Here is an 18,601-nt window from a genome sequence, read left to right as displayed (position 1 = left end):
GGGATTTTGGGCATACACACACACACACACACACACACACACACACACACACACACACACACACACACACACACCGGGTCTGGGACTCATACCACCATCGACTACATGAGAGTCCAGCAATGTAACCATTATGCCATCTGCTAGTCACATCTCATTAACCTTTTTTTCTTTTGTTTTATAGAGATTTTTGCTATAGTGTGCATCTACTCATTGGAAAGACAGAGAGGAGACAGAGAGAGACAGAAAGTGAAAAATCATCCCCCCTCGGGGTGGGGGTGGCCATGCTATGGTCCCTTCTCCTCCATTTTCCTCTCAGGATCTTGGGAGCACATGCCCATGTGCCCAGCATGAGTTTTAAGCTGTCAGGTCTGGGACTCGAACTGTAGTCAACTATGGGAATCCAGCAACGTAACCATTATGTCATTGACTGGTCCCATCTTGTTAACCTTTTTTTTAATGCTTCATATTGCTGGGTGGGTATTTACAAAGCCTGTTACTAGTACTCAAGGTTAAGTGATTTTACTTCTGACTGTTGTTATCCAAAAAATGCACATTCATATCCCTTCACAAATGCCTGTTGTACATAATTTAAGAACCCAGTTTGTTTTCATTAATCCTTTTTTAATGTATTAATAAAATGTCCACTAGAGTTTTTCCTAAAACGTGTTCAATTTGTTAATAGATGGGCAAAAGAAATTTCTGAAGTAACAGGTTAATCCAAATGTAAGATTTCAAGGAACTCAAAATGAGAAGGGATTATTTTAGTCTAAATACTATCTGATCATTTATCATTTTTTCTGGAGCATAGGTTTCAGATAATAATATTGGGTTGTTGGAAAAGTCATGGTGTATTTTTCTGTTTTTCTATGCAAAAATGTGTCATGACCATATGGGCCAGCAGATGGCATAGAGGTTAACGTGACAACCCCACTTGACCAACTCCACAGTTCAAGTCCTGGACCCAGCAGCTTGAAAAACATGCTGGAGGAACCAGCAGGTGCAGTGGTCTTTGAGGCACTGAACCCCCACATGGCTGACTGCAGTTCAAGTCCTGGACCTGCAGCTTGCTTTCTCGCTATCCCTCTCTCTCTGTCTCTCTGGTCAAATCAAAAGATAACAATAGTAATAATAATAATAATAAGTAAAATGGAATAAATTATTCTTAAAAGCAAAACAAAACATGCTGGGTGCATGTATATGCATGCCCAAAATCCTTAGAAGAGAATAGAGAAGGGATTATGGTTTGCCCATCCCCCTGAGGGGCATGCCTTTTCACTTTCCCTCTCTCTCTCTTTTAGTCTCTCTCTGGTGAGTGTGTGCACCCTATAGCAAAAATAAAATTTTAAAAATTATCATATGTAATCCATAACAGAACTGTAATTTGTAAGTGATCTCAGAAGTAAAAAGTTTTTAATGTTAAAAAATAGGATTATGAATGATTTTGTTCTCTTTCCCAAATTTTCTATACCATTACTAAGGTTACCTACAAAATTTTAAACTTTGTTTTGTTTCATGTTCTATTTAATAACTCCTAAAAGTTTTTTTTTCCATGTTGGAAACTTGAAAATCTCAGTTTAATCTCACATTATTGTTTAAACAAAAGAAATGAGTTTTATTTCTGTTGTAAAGTAGGTAACTTTTGTATTGAATATTTTTTCTCCAGGGCGTCATTATGGAGCAATAACTTGTGAAGGCTGCAAAGGATTTTTTAAAAGAAGTATCCGAAAAAATTTAGTGTATTCATGTCGAGGATCAAAGGACTGTATTATTAACAAGCACCATCGAAACCGCTGTCAATACTGCAGGTTACAGAGATGTATTGCGTTTGGAATGAAACAAGATTGTATGTATTAGCTTTAAAGGAGAAAATACTTTAAGGATTTCAGGAGCATATTCAAATTAATATTAAAATATGTGAAATATATGTATTTTTAATTGAATTTTCCAACTAAAAACTTTCGAATGTATACATATGTGCATGGATTTTTTTTTTATTAAGTACTTCTTGGGTGTATATGTACCAAGCATGTATTTATAGTTTGAACTTGGCCTAAAAAAAGCACAGCGAACTAGATACCAGATTGCTTTTTGATTAAACTGTTTAAAATTGATTAACAATGTAAGGACAATGGCTAATATTGATTGTTCTATGCTAGATTCCAAAAATGTGTCTTAGACCTTTTCAATGTATCTAATAGCATTATTTTCATTTAATTAAGTTTTATTTCATTTTTTAAACTCCGATATAGTTGAGTAAGAGACTTCCAAGTTCAGTTCTTCCTTCTCAACGATGAGGATTTCTCTGTATTTCTATCTGAGGGGTGGGGGACAAGGAGAGAAAAGAGAATGAGAGGTGCTGATTGGCCAGTTTTACCAATCTGAAGCGCCTTTGTCACGCTTGAGTATAATTTGTAGTTTGGTGAGTTTTTTTCAGACTTCAGTGTGATACCAGATCTCCCATTAGCAACACTGGTGATCTAGAGCTTAACATTTATAACTGCCTATTAAATCCTAATTGAGATATAATTGTTTAACCCATTCGTGTAGCTGTTCAGTGTGAAAGAAAACCCATTGAAGTATCACGAGAAAAATCTTCCAACTGTGCTGCTTCAACAGAAAAAATCTACATTCGAAAAGACCTTCGAAGCCCTTTAACTGCAACTCCAACTTTTGTAACAGATGGTGAAACTGCAAGGTATAGTAAAATAAACATTAACAGCTGATTATTTGGTTTTCTTTCCAGTGAAACTAAGGCTAAAGTTCGTACTTGTTGCAGGTCGACAGGACTGTTAGATTCTGGAATGTTTGTGAATATTCATCAGTCTGGAATAAAAACTGAGTCGGCTGTGCTGATGTCACCAGATAAGGTATGTTTGTTGCAATTTAAAGCTTAAATTATTATTTTTTTAATCCATGGAATACCACATGCACATGATAGCAGGAGAGAGATAAAAGAGAAAAGTACTCTCCACAGGGATTACAATCCCTCTCGTCTAGTCCTCTAGCCCATCAGGTCTTGGACACTTGAACCAACGACTGGCATATTTCAGACTGACCACAGTGGGCATTCTGTCTGTGGTTGCTGTGTGGTATCTGGTGTCTCATTTTTTGGCAGGGGAGAGATTTTTGCTATAGGGCACATGTGCTCGCCAGAAAGACATGGAGACAGACAGAAAGCGAGAAATCACGCCCCCACCCCCCCCAGCAGGGATGGTCACACTGCAATTCCTTCTCCTCCATTCTCCTCTCAGGATCTTGGGCATGCATGCACATGCGCCTGTTTTTTTGTTTTTTGTTTTTTGTTTTTTTATTTTGGAGGCGTCTCTTGAGCAGCACATTTACTATCGTAGAAATGTTTATTACTCCACTAGGACATTTATAGGTTCAATATGAAAGCAACAGACATTTCAGATTCTTTTAGATTTTTTTTTTTCATCTTGAAATGAAAGTTCTCAGAAAAAGAAAGTTACAATAAGTGAAAAATTTAGTTTTTTTTAAAAGTTCTGCACTTATTATAACTTTCTTTTTCATTAGTGTCAAAATAGTTCATTAGTGTCAAAATATTTCTTCTATTTTAGGTAAAGAGAAATTCTTAGCACACCTCAGTCAAAGCATTCACTTTGAATTAAGAATAGGGATAGGACTGGAAAAGCACTCCAGATCACCTGGATTCGCTTAGGGATTAGATTAGCTCTTTTAGGCAAGGTACCTGAGGGGAAAAAGGAGTTATTTATGTATTTTTATTTGTTTGTTTATTTTGCTGTAGGGTGCGTACACTCACTGGCAAGAAAGTAAATAGAAGGCACTCCTCAGGGGGATGGTCACACCACACTCTCTTCTTAGTTCTCCTCTCAGGATTTTGGGCACATGCACATACGCATGTCATGGTTTTCAAAGCCCTGGGTCTGGGACTCCAACTGCTCAGCCAGTTATGTGGAATCCAGCTATCTTAACCACCATGCCACCATGCCTCCAGCTAGTTCTTGCTATTATTTTTTTTTTTATTTGCCGGAGGGTACATGTGCTTGTTAGTGTATGTGAATTGAAGAGTATGAGAGAAGGAGAGAGAATCCCCCCAGTGGGGAACGGTCATGCTGCCATCCATTTCTTCCATTTTTCCTATCCTGTCAGGATTTTGGGCATGTACACACATGTTTTGGCATGTTTTTTAAGAAACTGAAGACAGGATTTAAATTGTGGTCAGCCATGTGGAATCTGGTCCCCAGTACAAGTGCTTAAGGACTGTAACTAGAGGACCAACCCAACTAAACATTTACTTAGGTTAAGCATATAGACTTGCTGTACTTCTCAGAACTCGTTAAAGAACAAGAAGGAAAAATTTATCCTGAAAACTCATATCTGAAAATAGACTTCAGGAGCCTGTGATCAGGGTTTTCTCATTCTGCTATTTTGTTACATATTTCTTGTTTCATGCCTTAAGACACTGAATACTTGGGCTCTGTGCTATTAGGTGCATAACGTTAGTTAAGTTATTGGAAAAGTGAAATGAAACCATGAGTTTATTTTGTTGTAAAAAGTTTTGAAATTCATACATATTTTTTTTTTTTTGAGAGGTTTTTGCAATAGGACGCGTATATTCGCCAGAAAGACAGAGAGAGACAGAAAGCGAGAAATCATCCCCCAGGGAGGATGGCCATGCCGCAGTCCCTTCTCCATTCTCTTCTCAAGATCTTGGGCATGCACACACACGTGCCGAGTGTGAGACTGGGTCTGGGACTCGAACTGTGGTCGACTACATGTGAGTCCAATGACATAGTCATTATGCCACCTGCTAATCCCAATGCATAATTTTTGTATAATACACATTTTCCACAAATGATAGTAAGACTCCCATCATATATAAAAATCTAGTATTTTTAAATGATACTAAGAAAAAAATCATCTGTCACCACTAGATGTTGCTAGGGCATCAACTTGTTACTCAGTAACTAAATAGAAAAAAAACCAAGTACCTATCTGGACCATGAGGTGGCATGGTGGTTAAGTTGTGGATCCCACATGGCCAACTGTGTGGTCGGAGTCCTAGACCCAGCTGTTTGAAAAACACATGGGACACATGTGCATGCATGCCTAAAAACCCAAGAGGAGGATGGAAGAGAGAGGATAGCGGCATGGCCATCCTCCTGGGGGATGATTTCTCACCTCCTCTCCTTTCTCCTCTCTCTGACAAGCACACGCACCCTATAGTAAAAAATAGAAACAAAAAAATACAAGCACCTATCTATCTTTCCTGTATAAATTATATTTTTGGGTGGTAAATAATTAAGGAAAAAGTTATTTTTATAAAAAAAGAATTTATGTATTTTTAAGTTATTCTTTAACTTAGTTATTTAATTTTACTTCATTTATTTATTTATTTATTTTAATTTATTTAATTTGACCGGGAAAGAGAGAGAAAAAGTGAGAAAGCAAGCTGCCAGGTCCGGGACGTGGGAGTCCAGCACCCTTAACCACCAAGCCACCTTCTGGCTCCCCAAAAATTGTATTTAATGCATAGAGAATGTATATATTACTAACAAACATTAAAAATAAAGATGAAGTCAATGAACCAGCTCTGTGACCTGGTGGTTAAGGTAGCCAGATCCCACATAGTCAACCTCATGGTTTGGGTCCTGAACCTGATAGCTTGAGAAACATACCAGATGTATGTGCCCAAAATCCCAATAGGATGGTGAAATGGAGGAGGAAGGACAAGGGCAGGAATATTTCCTATGGGGGTAAGGTGGGTGGGAGGTGGTACTTTCTTCCTCTCCCTCTTCTCCCTCTCTGGCAATCACATACAGTCCCTACAAAAAATTTAAATAAATAAAATAACAAAGGCACATGAGGAGAAAGTGTGCAGTATATAACATAAGATCAGTATCTTAACTAGATAAAGAGATTTTTGAATTTCCAATAAGAGAAAAATGGGCAACTGCTAGGTTTTTTTTGTTTTGTTTTACATAGTGCCTGATAATTAATGTATTTAATGTGGTGTCTGATAAAAGTTGGCATTCTAGGAAATCTGTTTAATAATACATTTGTCTTTTTCCCCTTTTCACTAGTATTCTTTACATTATGTACAGATTTATAGTTTGCATTAAGTTTGAGAAATTATAATAATATCTGAATTTTAATACTAAAAAACTTGAAAAATTATCTTAATTTAATGTTGCTTTATAGAAGAAGCAGGTGTGGCACAGATGGTTTAGCCATCAAGTGCTATTTTTGTTCTTGTGTTTTTTTTCTGTGTGTTCTTGTGTTTTTTTTAATTACCAGAGAGTACATGCAGTTGCTAGAGAAAGAAGGTCATGGTCACACAGCGATCCTTCTTCCATTTCTCTATGCTGTCAGGAGTTGGGGCACGCATACACACACACCCAGCATGGTTTTTGTTTGTTTATTTGCTTTGTTTTTTTGAGAGAGATTTTTCTACTGGGCATGTTTGCTCACTGGAGAGGCAGAGACGGAAAGAAATCACCCTCTCAGGGAATGGCCACTCTGCAGTCATTTTCTTCTCTGCATTTTGGGCATGAATGAGCATACAATGAACGAACATAGCATGAGTTTCAAGTCACCGGGTCTGAGGCTTGAACTGTGTGTGGTGAGCCATATGGGAGTATAGCAGCTTAATCTCTTTACCACCTGCTGGCCCCACCAAGCACAATTTTCAAGCTGCTAGGGCCACGATTCAAACCATGGTTGGCCATGTGGAATCCATGCACAGTGCTTAATTGCTGTGCTATAGGACCAGCCCTGTGTTTTCTTTTGTCTTTTTTTTCTTTAAAATTTTTAGAGAGAGATTTTTGCTATAGGGTGCGTGTGCTTGCCAGAGAAACAGAAACAGACAGAGAGACAGAAAGTGAGAAATCACCCCCAGAGAGGAGGACCATGCCACAATCCCTTCTCCTCCACCCTCCTCTTGGGTCTTTGGGCATGCACGCCTATGTGCTGGTGTGAGTTTAAACCACTGCCTCTGGACTCAAACCTCAGTCAGCCATATGGGAGTCTAACGACAAAATTTCTACACCATCTGTTTGTCCCATCTTTTTTCTTTTTTTCCCTTTTTTTTAATAGTAGAGGTTATAGATACACACACACAGACATGTGAAGGAAAAACACCTTTATCAGGTCTCATGCCACTGTCTCCTTTTCCTAGGCTTTGAGCTGCACAGGCTCTTAGGTACTCACACACACCCATTATGTTTCCAGGCGACTGGGAAGCCATATGCCTTCCAGCCTCATAGGGCACTTGTAAGTACCACTGTACCACAGCACCTGGGTCAGTTTTTGGTTTAAAGTAACTGTCTTAAATATTTAAGAAAAGTACCTGATGTTTTTTAAGCATACTTTTCCTCAAGAAGTGTCTGAAAGCTCACAACTCTTTTGATTTTACTGTTTATATTTATCTTAGTATAGTTTTATTTTGGCATTTGATAATCTAAAATTGGATATTTCAGATTTTAATATATACTGATACTAATTTGCAGAATTTTAATTACCACTCCCCCTTTCCTTTTTTTAAAAGGCTGAATCATGTCAGGGAAATTTAAGTACACTGGCCAGTGTGGTTACATCATTAGCAAACCTTGGAAAAACTACTAAAGATCTTTCTCAGAATAGTAATGAGCTGTCAGTGATGGAAAGCTTAAGCAACAGTGATACCTCTTTGTGTGAATTTCAACAAGAAGCGCAGACCAATGGTGATGTTTCAAGGTAAGGTCTGTTGACCTTAAATGTCCTTTTGTTTATGTGTCTTAGTATTTCTTGAAATATTTTCATGTTAAATAATTTTACAAAAGTTTCAGGAAATTAACAGACTTGGAAGAGTTAAGGCACTGTAAGTTCTAACTGAGAAATGGCATTTAGTTTAAGATGTCTGACAGGATACGATTTTTTTTTCTTGTTCTTTTACACTTTCAGTCACATTATTTAGCTTACAAAGTGAATATTCCAACATGTGTACATTTCTCCCTAGTCCAGTTGATTATAGTATAAAATTATCTTCAACAGATAATGCCACATTTCCAAGAGCAATCAGTGCATATTGTAAAATTGAGGGAATTTTTTTCTCTTTAAAGGTGATAATTTGGATCAGACATTTCAGATATTGGAGTTGCCAATTTTATATGCTTTGCATATAATAAGACATTTTTCTTGCTGGACAAACATGTTGATCACCTCAACCCCAATTTCTAGTGATAGTAATAGTTGTAAAAGAGTTGAATGGACTTTAGTTTTAATTGATACTTGATAGTAGTGTCAGAATTCTGCTTTTTCATTCTGTTGATATTGATACTTAGGATATAGAAACCAGATTTCTTCAGACTTTTTCCACACTTTTGTTTATCATCTAAAATGCTAAATAAAGGTACATTTAAAAGTCACAAAAAGTACTCTGTTAACATGAAATTTTAAGGAACTCTAGAAGGTGTATTTTTGAAAAATATAAGGAGCTGTTTTGAATAATTACTTGTTAACATTAGTTCATTATCATTGTGATCTCAAATTCTAACATTTTAGATTTAACTAGGTAACCATAAGTTTACAAATATTATCTGAATGTTTAAATAAATTAAGAGTCCGTATTGTTAATAGTATAATAAAAGCATGTTTTTACTCTGGTTTCTCAGTAACTTCATATGTAAAATGACTGAGCTGATACCCTATATATCAGTGCATAGCTTATAAAAGCGCATACCAAAGTTATGAGGATTTCTCCTCCCTCAATTGTACAAGACTTTTAAAAGACTTTAATTCCTTGGTTATACATTATCTTGACAATATAGTATTTCATGCTGTCCATATTAAGTTTAATTTGTTGCATTTGGAGAGAGTCAGAAATGGCACCAAACTATAGGGCTCACTGATACACCAACGTTTTGTTTCCTAAACAGTTTTTTAGGCTTAAATCTTAATTCCAGAATTTGGTATAGAATTTTCATTTTATTGTGGAGATTGCCCAAGCTCATAGCTTCTGATGTCTCCTTATAGGGCATTTGACACTCTTGCAAAAGCATTGAATCCTGGAGAAAGCACAGCCTGTCAGAACTCAGTAGAGGGCATGGAAGGAAACGTACAGCTAATTGCTGGAGATTCGAACATAAATTACATCGAAAAAGAGGGGCCACTTCTCAGCGATTCACATGTAGCTTTCAGGGTATTTCTATATACTTTTTAAAACTTGTGTGTTATATGATCGTTTGATTTTGATCTTTGTTCCAAAAATCAAAGTATATTTGTTATGTTTTTAAAGTCAGAAATATCCCTGATAACAACTTCAAAACAGCAGCTAAAATGTAATTCTACTCACTATATAAAATAATGACTGGGCAAAACAGTCTATTTGTAAGTTCATTATGACAGTGATTAATGGGTTTTAAGTCTATTCAAGTTAGCCTTTAGAACTATTTAAATATAGTCCCAGATGTTTTTATTTAACTTTAAGTACTGGCGTTTATGATGTGTTAAATGGACTACTTTTGTAATTCAGTGTCTAGCTACTGCTACTTGAGTGTGAATCATTACCTAAGACCCAGATACTTGAATCCTAACGAAGTAACTGTAATTACTGTTTGCTATGGGTCACCTAAATAGCTAGTTGACAGTATTATTATAAGATAGAATAAGTTTTTTAATGCATTTTACTTTTGGGTTTTTAACTTTCTGTACTTTTTAAAGTAGATTGGAAGAGTTACATTTGTAGCTCTAATTTTTGTCCCCCTAAATACATGTAGAAGACTGGAAAATGACTTTCTAGTATTTGATGTGTCAATCAAGTAATGTCTGGACCAGAGCTTTATATATGCTGACTATTAAAACTCTGCTCTACTTCTTTGACCCCTCCATTTTAAGCACTCTATATCTTTGCCAGTTGTGGATACTATTAGCAAGATATGTGCAGAGTGACTGAATGTACATAGGAGTGTTCACTTAGCAATATGTAGTAGTTCTGGAGTGCTTGAGATGATTGCTCATAATTTTTACTATATACATTTCCATGAATTCCTTAGGGAAATAGGTACAGTTAACAAATAGAGTGTGTATAACTAACTAGTAGAAATAGTGAGACCCAAATGAACATCATAGTGGCCAGAACTGCTCATGATACTGTTTATAAGATTTGACGTGGGGGGCCAGCAGATGGTGTGGTTAAAGCACTGGACTCCCACCTTACTGACTGCAGTTTGAGTCCTGGACCCAGTGGCTTGAAAATCACTCTGGGCATGTGGGCATGCATGTGCCCAGAATCTCTAGAAGAAAATGGAGGAGAGGGAATTGCAGTGTGGCTATCCCCCGGGAAGGCAACTTCTTACTTTCTCTCAGTGTCTCTCTCCAGCAAGCATATGCCTTATGGCAAAAACTTTAAAAAAAACAATAATAGAGATTTGACTTGGTAGAAATAGCCACAGAGAAAACTCAGTGAATTAAATAAGAATTATTATCATTTGGCATAGTAAATAAAAATTATCAGTGAAACTAGTTTTCGTGAAAAAATTTTTAGGATAACTTACATGGAAGAAATTAGAAATGTTTTATCTGCACTATACAGGGAAACTTTTTATGTGTACTATAAGAAAAGATAATGGGAATATCAATGCCATTCCTAAAAATTATAGGACCTGTAGACAGAGGTAGAACAAGGCAAAACTGGCTTTCTCCACTGTTTATCTTAGTTTACATAAAAGACATTCATGCTTTTTTTAGTTTTGTTTTCTCCCTTTGAATTTAAATGGGAGGATGAATTGAGACAAACAGTTCATGCATGGAAGAAGCATAGGGTACTTTTTTAGAAGTAGAATCCATTCACCTTTTTTATTGCCGACGTTGGTCCTCAAATTTTTAGATTTTTGAAATGTTTGGACAGATGGATTAGCAAATTAAACTATTTTTTTTTTTTACTTTCTTGAGTCGTTTTTCTCCATTCCATCTTTGACCTCCTGTACTCTGGGCATCCTCAGAATCAGCACTACAAAGGTTCTTACTCTCCTGAAAAAAAGAGTTCTTTCCTTCTCTTACTCTTGGTTATAGTCTTAAAAATCACAGTTTTACTTCTCAGTGATTTTCCCGCCCACTTCTTAGCCCGTGGTAACTTCATGGTTAGTTTTTTCATTGAGGTTTGTGGTCATGAGTTTCAAAACTTGACATCCATAATCAAGTAACTCAGTCCTCTCATAATTGCTAGGCTAAATAGTGTTTTGTTCCTCTGTTGTATTTTCACATACAATGTGGTTTGAACCATATATTTTTCATTCGAGCCTCACCACATTCTAAGTTAGTAATTTTATTCTCATTTTGTAGATGAAGAAAGAGACTTAGAGATTTTCAGTGTCTTGTTCAAAGCAGTCTAGTTGGTAGAGAAATAGTCTAATAATGAAATATGAAATTTGGCTCTGAAAAACATAAGACAATAGTTACATTTCATGTTTTTTACTAAACTAGAGTTTTTGGTATGATTTTGCATACCTTATCTTACATGATTCTTACCAGTTCTTTATATGAATAATCAAGGTAGATAGTATTTGCATTTTAGAGACAAGTACATGAGGGAGAGAGGTGATTTTGCAGAGTGCCCTTCTTTTATGTTTAGTATGTCTGTATTAGAATTACAGTCCTTTTTTGTCACCCATGTTACAATTTGAGAGTTACAGTCATTCTTCCCTTGCCTCACTCCCCTCTGTTCCGTAACTGAAATTGAATCATTCTATTGAATTTATCCCTCCCTCTTCATTTCCATCATCACATTTCAGAACTTTAAAAAAATTTCTTACTTAAACTACTGTGGTAAATATCTTTCCTTCCAGTGTCTCTTCTCCATCTTGTCCTACACACTGATATCAGTGTAGTATTTGTTAAAAATCCATCTAAGTCACTCTGCTACTTAAAAGCCTTCAGTAGCTTTGCATTGCCCATGTGGTATTTAGTTAGTCTCCATAGCATGAGCTTGGCATTCTGATCCAACTGCCCATCATTTCTCACATTTGCCATTTCCTTTTCTGGCCCTTTTTATAACTCATTCGGTTCTCCTTTTAGTTTTCTACTGATACAATAGCACTTAGCAGCTCATAGTGAACTCTTAAGTATTAGGTCATTGGGAAAGTCATGACATGTTTTTCTGTTTTCTTATGCAAAAATGCATTGTGACTTTCCTAATGACCCAATAAATGATTACTGAGTGAATGTGTAAGCTAGGGTCATATAAGTAATGGGAAGCTAGAAGTAAAATTCAGATCTTCTAACTCAAGTCAGATTATTTTTTTAAAGTAATAGCATGCAGGCTACTATCAGAATTTAATAATTTAATACAGAAACTATGCTAGGAAGGTATTTGCAAAGGCAAGTCATTTCCAAAACAAGTTGGTCAAATTTAGTTCATATCAACACTCTAAAAAGTAAATGTAGTATCTTAAATTTTGGGGTCAGCAGGTGGTATGGTGGTTGGAGAACTGGACTCTCCCACATGGTGACCTTGGTTTGAGTCCTAGACCTGGCAGCTTGGTTTCTCACTTTCCCTGTCTCTCTCTCTACTCAAATTTTAATAATAATAAAAAATAAAATAATTATTAAAAAATAAAATTTTTTACTTCTGTAGTGTGTGTAATTCAGTTTATAAACCTAAAGATGCACAGGCATTTTGGAAAAGCTGTAACATCTTCGTAATTAGGAATTTAGCTTTCCTTTTATAGAGGAAAGACTCTCTTTTTTCAATCTAAAAGACTTACTGAGTGGAATATTGTTTCTTCAGCCAGTATTAGCTTTCTGATTCCTAAGACTAGAGATGTATGACTTATATCAAATAGATAAGTTACATCATCATCTCTCGGTTTATGAATAAAGTAGTAGCAAGTTTTCAAGGAGTTATTACTGTTATGCAAAGAAAAGCCATTATATTCCATTTTTACATATTACAAGTATTTTACTTGTTCAAAAGCAGTTTTAAACTATCTAGCAAAGAATATCCTGTTATTTTACATCTCACTGCTCCCCCCATTTTGGGTAGTAAAAACTACCAATTTTTGGTAATTTTCATAATTTTTTAGGGTTTTTCTCCTTACCTTGGACAATTCTGAATAGGTATGATAGTTCTCAGTTTTTAAAAACATGTGATTACTGAGATCTTTGCATCCTAATTTATCTGGGGTGTTTAATACTTGCTTGCCTACAATTCTTTTAAGAATTGTCTTAAGTAACTGTGTTGTAATTTAATTTAATTATTTCTCCATTTCTCCTTTCAGTATTTTAGGCACACATATGCACACACTCGGTTTGGTTTTTCTGTCTGCAAGGTTGAGGACTCAACTGCACAGTTAGCCATGTGAGATTCAGCTTCCCTAACCACCATACCATGGGTAGGCTCATTTCTCAAACATATTAAACATTGAAAATTATTTTTCCCATACATAAGCTTTTAGCTGTTAATTCCCTGTTGTTTTGTTACTTGATACCATTTATAAGTAGGTACACTATGGCTAATATTGAACAAAGGCATTTATGTATCTACATTGTTATCTAACATTTCTAGGTAACTTTTATATTATTTTCATGAATTTTTTTTTTATCTGTTTGGCATCATAGACATCTTTGAGAACCTGATGAAAATTGTATATTCATTCCCCAGAAAAATTCATGTGGACACATCTGCCTACCCTACCCCCAAGTAGCCACTATTAACCGTGTGTTTCCTTTTGCCCTTTTATGTGCCTATACACATGAGTGCAAACTTTTTGACATAAATTAGATAATATAGTTGTAGGTCTTTTCACTTAGATGACTGAATTTTTTAAATGCCATTACTTATCACTTTATCTTATTCATTTTAATGTCTACAAGATATTCCATAGTATGGACTGTTTTCTTCCTGAGTGATGGAAGTGTAGGTCGTTGCCAGCGTTTAGTTTTACCATTAAGCAGAGCAACAATGGACGTCCTTACATGTGCTTTTCTGTTGTGTGTATATTTTTCTTGAATATAGTTATAACTGGAATTCTGGGGACTCAGGACATACATACTTTCAAAATTTCAGTAGATAATAGCCAAATTGCCCTCCTGTTTACCTGTCCTCAGCAGTCTATGAGCGCTGTTTCCCTAGATTCTTAACTATGCTTGATACTATTGATCACTTCAGTAATTTTAATGCTGAAACAAATGTTTTCTGGGGGTGAAATTACATTTTGTTTATTGGTGATAGTTTTTCTTTCTTTTTTTTTTTTTTTTAAAGAGGTTCTTGCCTTAGTATGCATGCTTTTGCCATGGAGAGAGACAGACAGATAGACACCGTGAGAGAGAAAGTGAGAAATCACCTGCCAGAGGAAATGCCCATGCCACAATCCCTTCTCCTTCTAAGACGTTGGGCACACCCACACACACACCCAGCGTGATTTCCAAGGCACTGAATCCAGGACTCAATCTGGACTCAATCTACAGTTTCCTATGTTGGAGTCCAGTCACGTAACTGCTACGTCGTCTGCTGGTCCCTCTTTAACAGTATTTTTAAAACTACTTTCAGAAGTAAGTTATTTATTTTCAACAGTGGTCAAGCATTTTAAATAACCACCTGAGTCCATCAATATAGACTGACAGCCTGCAAGTGCTAGGTCCACAGACACATACATACATACATACGTATATATAAATATATATATATGTATATATTTTTTAAGAACTATTTTAACTTTATTTATTATTATTTTGAATTTGACCAGAGAGAGAGAGAGAGAGAGAAAGCGAGAAAGTAAGCCACCGTTCTGGGACTCAGACTGACGTAGGCCATCTGGGAGTCCAGTGCCTCTGACCACCACTCCCCCTGCCAATCCCATACAGATATATTTTGTTTTACCTGCAGTTTTTTTTTTTTTTTTTTTTTTCCTTTTTCTTATTGTCATTCGGTACATGCACTCACCAGAGATACAGAAAGAGAGAGCACCTAGTGGGGTCACACCACAGTCCTTTTTCTTCTGTTTCTTCATTCCACCAGGATTTTGGAGCAAACGTGTTTTTTAAGCCAGTGGGGCTGGGATTCAAACCATGGTTGCCCACATAGGATCAGCTCCCTTAACCATTACACCTCAGACTGACCCCTGTAGAATATTTTTAAAAGTACTTTTTTTTTTTCAGTACCAATCTTTTTATGTTTTCTCTTTTTTTAAAGAATTATTTTATTTATTTCTTATTTAATTTGATCAGAGAGACACACAGAGAGAAAAAGAGAGAGGGAAAGTGAGAAAGCAAGCCACCAGGACTAGGACTCAAACTGCATTTGGCCATGTGGGAGTGTCCAGTTTCCTAACCACCACACTACCTGCTGGTCCCGAGTACCAGTCTTTTTAAATAGAGAAGTTTACACAGAACCTGCTCCTTGAAAGAACTTGCAGTACTGAGCCCAGATGCCATATGTTTTCATGGTGCTGAATTCAACTCACAGCTGTGCCCTTTATCTGGGAATATGTTCCTTCCACTTGGCACCTGCAGGCCTGCTGCACTTCCTACTCCTGGTCCTGTAATCCTTTTAATTTTTTTAACCTCACACCTAAGTAAAAGAAACATTTAGCACACGGAATTAGTCCTTAAACTGAATTTTTTGTATACAGGGAAAAGAGAGACACAGAAGGAAAGAAGGACAAAATGTGTTGCTAGATGAGAAGTACCTTTTATAGACACAACCAGATTATACCATGGTTGATATTTATTAAGATTCCGTTTGTCTGACTATTGCTTTGTTAGAAACTATAGTCCATTCATTTATTCTGTGCCCTATTGCTTACTATAAAATTCAGTGACTTGGATTACTTCAAGATTAGTCTTTTTTAATGAATAATTAGACTCGTATTTGATGTGGTATGTTTACATTCATCTTTTCAAAGAAATGATAACTTAGAAATATGAGTCATAAGATAATCTGCCTAAATCCCTGTTCATACTAGCTCACCATGCCTTCTCCTATGCCTGAGTACCTGAATGTGCACTACATTGGGGAGTCTGCCTCCAGACTGCTGTTCTTATCAATGCACTGGGCACTTTCGATTCCTTCTTTCCAGGCTCTAGGGTGAGTGTTTTGAAGTCCTTACATGTAAGTGTGATATTGTAGCACAAATGCACATTAAGCAAGAACTTTTACTATAGGAGGATTTAAGTTAAAGGAAGAAAATGGTATAACATTATAACTTTTAAGTTGTGTCATTTATATGACAAGTTATGGCAGCTAACTATCAATAGTATACTTCTATTTATGTGGAAGACTATCCATCTATGTTTTATAGTTTGACCAAGTTAAAATTAGGGTGGAATATAAGTGCAGTTGATAGATCATGGCTAGCATTATAGTTGGCTATCTTTGAAGCTCAAAGATGGAGGCTATGGAAAGTTCTAGGTGGTGGCTTCCCTGTTACCTACACTGTTCTAGGGTTCATCCCAGACATGTCACTAAGGAGCTAAAATTTACTTACAGTGAAAAATAGAGAATTGTTTTCTCATCATGTAGCTTTAAGGGGGGAAAAAAAGGAAAGGAAAAAAAATAATAAACCCCAGAAGTCCTACTACAATGACAGAGGTTTGTTCTTACCACCGATAAGTACATCTATATTCTGTTCTGAAGTAATCAGATGCAATGGAACGCGGTCTACTAGAAGACCACTGTAATAAACCAAACTTTAGCCAGAGTTTTCCAGATGTTTTTATATTGACTAAAAGTAACTGGTATGTGTGACCAGCAGATGGCAAAATGGCTATGTCACTGGACTTCCACATAATAGACCGCAGTTGAGTTCCGCACTCAGTGGCTTAAACTCATGCCAGGCTCAGGTGTGTGTGTGCCCAAGATCTCAAGAGGAGAGTGAAGAAGAAGGGATTGGGGCATGGCCATCCCCCCTGGGGAGAAATTTCTTACTTTCTGTCTCTCTCTCTCTTTCTCTCTTTCTGGCGAGCGCACACACCTTATAGCAAAAACCTCTCCAAAAAAAAAAAAAAAAGTAACTGGTATGAAAAGGCAACACACTATAAAAAGTTAAGCCCACAGTCAGAAAGTTTTTATCCTATTCAGAGGCCCCTACTCACTAGTTAACAATTCACATCGTGGAAATAATAACTGCCCATTCCTTATCCTTAGAGAGTATTATTTTTAAGAATTACTGGGGCCAGCAGGTGGTGTGGTGGTTAAAGGCGCTGGATTCTCACTTGGCCAACCATGGTTCAAGTCCTGGACCTGGTGGCTTGCTTTCCCACTTTCCCTCTCTCTGTCTCTGATCAAACTGGAAAATAATAATAAAGTTTGGGGCTAGCCAGGTGGCATGATGGTTAAGGTGTTGGACTCCCACATGGCCGACAGTGGTTCAAATCCCAGACCTGGTGGCTTGCTTTCTCACTTTCCCTCTTTCTCTTTCTCGCTGGTGAGCGTCTGAGCCCTATAGGAAATTAAAAGAAATAGTAATAAAGTTTTTAAAATTCTTCTAAAAAATAAGAACAGTTTACCTTTTTATGTTATTGTTGTTATTATTATTTTTTTAAATTTCACTAGAGAGAGAGAGAGTGAAAGTGAGAAACAAGCCACCAGATGCAGGTCTCAAACTGTGTCAGCCATGTGCGAGTCCTACCTTAACCACCACACCACTTGCTGGCCCACTTAGAGAATATTTATATTCAGAATATAACTAAAAAATATCTGAATTCTGAATGTTAAAGAAATATAGTTAACTGAATAAAGTCATATTTAATAGTATAATTTGGTTTATTATTCAGTTTTAGATAACACCATGCATTCAGTCACATATTTACATAACAGTTACTTATACTAAAAGCCTGATTTAGGGGACCAGCAGATGGTGTAGTATTTACATCATTGGACTCCCACATAGCTGACTGTGGTTCTAGTCCCGGACCTAGTCACTTAAAAATTACACCAAGTATGTGTGCATGCATGCCCAAAATCCTGGAAGGAGAATGGAGGAGAAGGGATTGCATGTCCACGCCTCTCGGGGGGGATTTCTCACTTTCTCACTATGTGTCTCTTTCTCAGGTGAGTACATGTGCCCTAAGGCAAAAACCTCTTCAAAAAAAAAAAAAGTCTGATTTGGATTAACTTTTTTTTATTTTTAAGAGGGATTTTTGCTATAGGGCTTGTGCACTTGCCAGAGAGACAGAAAGCGAGAAATCACTCCTGGGGGGAGGGCCACACAGCAGTCCTTTCTCTGTTCTCTTCTTGGGATTTTGGGCAGGCAAGCACGCATGAGCTCCTGGCATGAATTTTAAGCCACTGGGTCTGGGACTTGAACTACCATCAACTACATGGGAGTCCAGTGATGTAACCATTACAACATCTGCTGGTCCCAGATTGATTAACTTTTAAACAATTGTTAGTACTTTCTCTAAAATGATATTTAAGTTTTAGAAGTTTTCCAGTTCTTTTTTTTTTAGAAAAAAATTAAAATACAATGTAAATTTTTATATTAGCAATTTGTTAATTTTTTAAGAGGTTTTTGCTATAGGGCATGTGCGCTCGCCAGACAGACAGAGAGAGACAGAGAGATAGAAAGCGAGAAATCGCCCCCCAGGGGGGATGGCCACGCTGCAATCCCTTCTCCTCCATTCTCCTCTCGGGATCTTGGGCACG

The 18,601-nt window shown here is 36.7% G+C and overlaps 1 protein-coding gene across 9 annotated transcripts in view; it reads left to right on the top strand.

Moving 5' to 3' along the window:
- NR2C1 (nuclear receptor subfamily 2 group C member 1) overlaps window positions 1-18,601 on the top strand; it is a 59,843-nt gene that overhangs the window by 20,964 nt on the left and 20,278 nt on the right. For 7 of the 9 annotated variants that reach the window (XM_027774343.1, XM_006154862.3, XM_014590261.2 and 4 more), the window contains 6 exons: window positions 1,664-1,843; window positions 2,548-2,695; window positions 2,777-2,867; window positions 7,529-7,716; window positions 8,995-9,160; window positions 15,921-16,042. In XM_027774343.1, coding sequence (XP_027630144.1) covers window positions 1,664-1,843; window positions 2,548-2,695; window positions 2,777-2,867; window positions 7,529-7,716; window positions 8,995-9,160; window positions 15,921-16,042 — 895 coding nt within the window. The remainder of the gene's footprint in view (window positions 1-1,663; window positions 1,844-2,547; window positions 2,696-2,776; window positions 2,868-7,528; window positions 7,717-8,994; window positions 9,161-15,920; window positions 16,043-18,601) is intronic. The other 2 variants (XM_006154864.3, XM_027774345.1) reach the window with 2 other exon arrangements.

The sequence above is a fragment of the Tupaia chinensis genome, unplaced genomic scaffold (genome assembly GCF_000334495.1).
Source record: "Tupaia chinensis unplaced genomic scaffold, TupChi_1.0 Scaffold000423_1, whole genome shotgun sequence".
Lineage (NCBI taxonomy): Eukaryota > Metazoa > Chordata > Mammalia > Scandentia > Tupaiidae > Tupaia > Tupaia belangeri.
The sequence above is the reverse complement of the archived record's forward strand: the minus strand, read 5'-3'. Positions and strand labels throughout refer to the sequence as shown.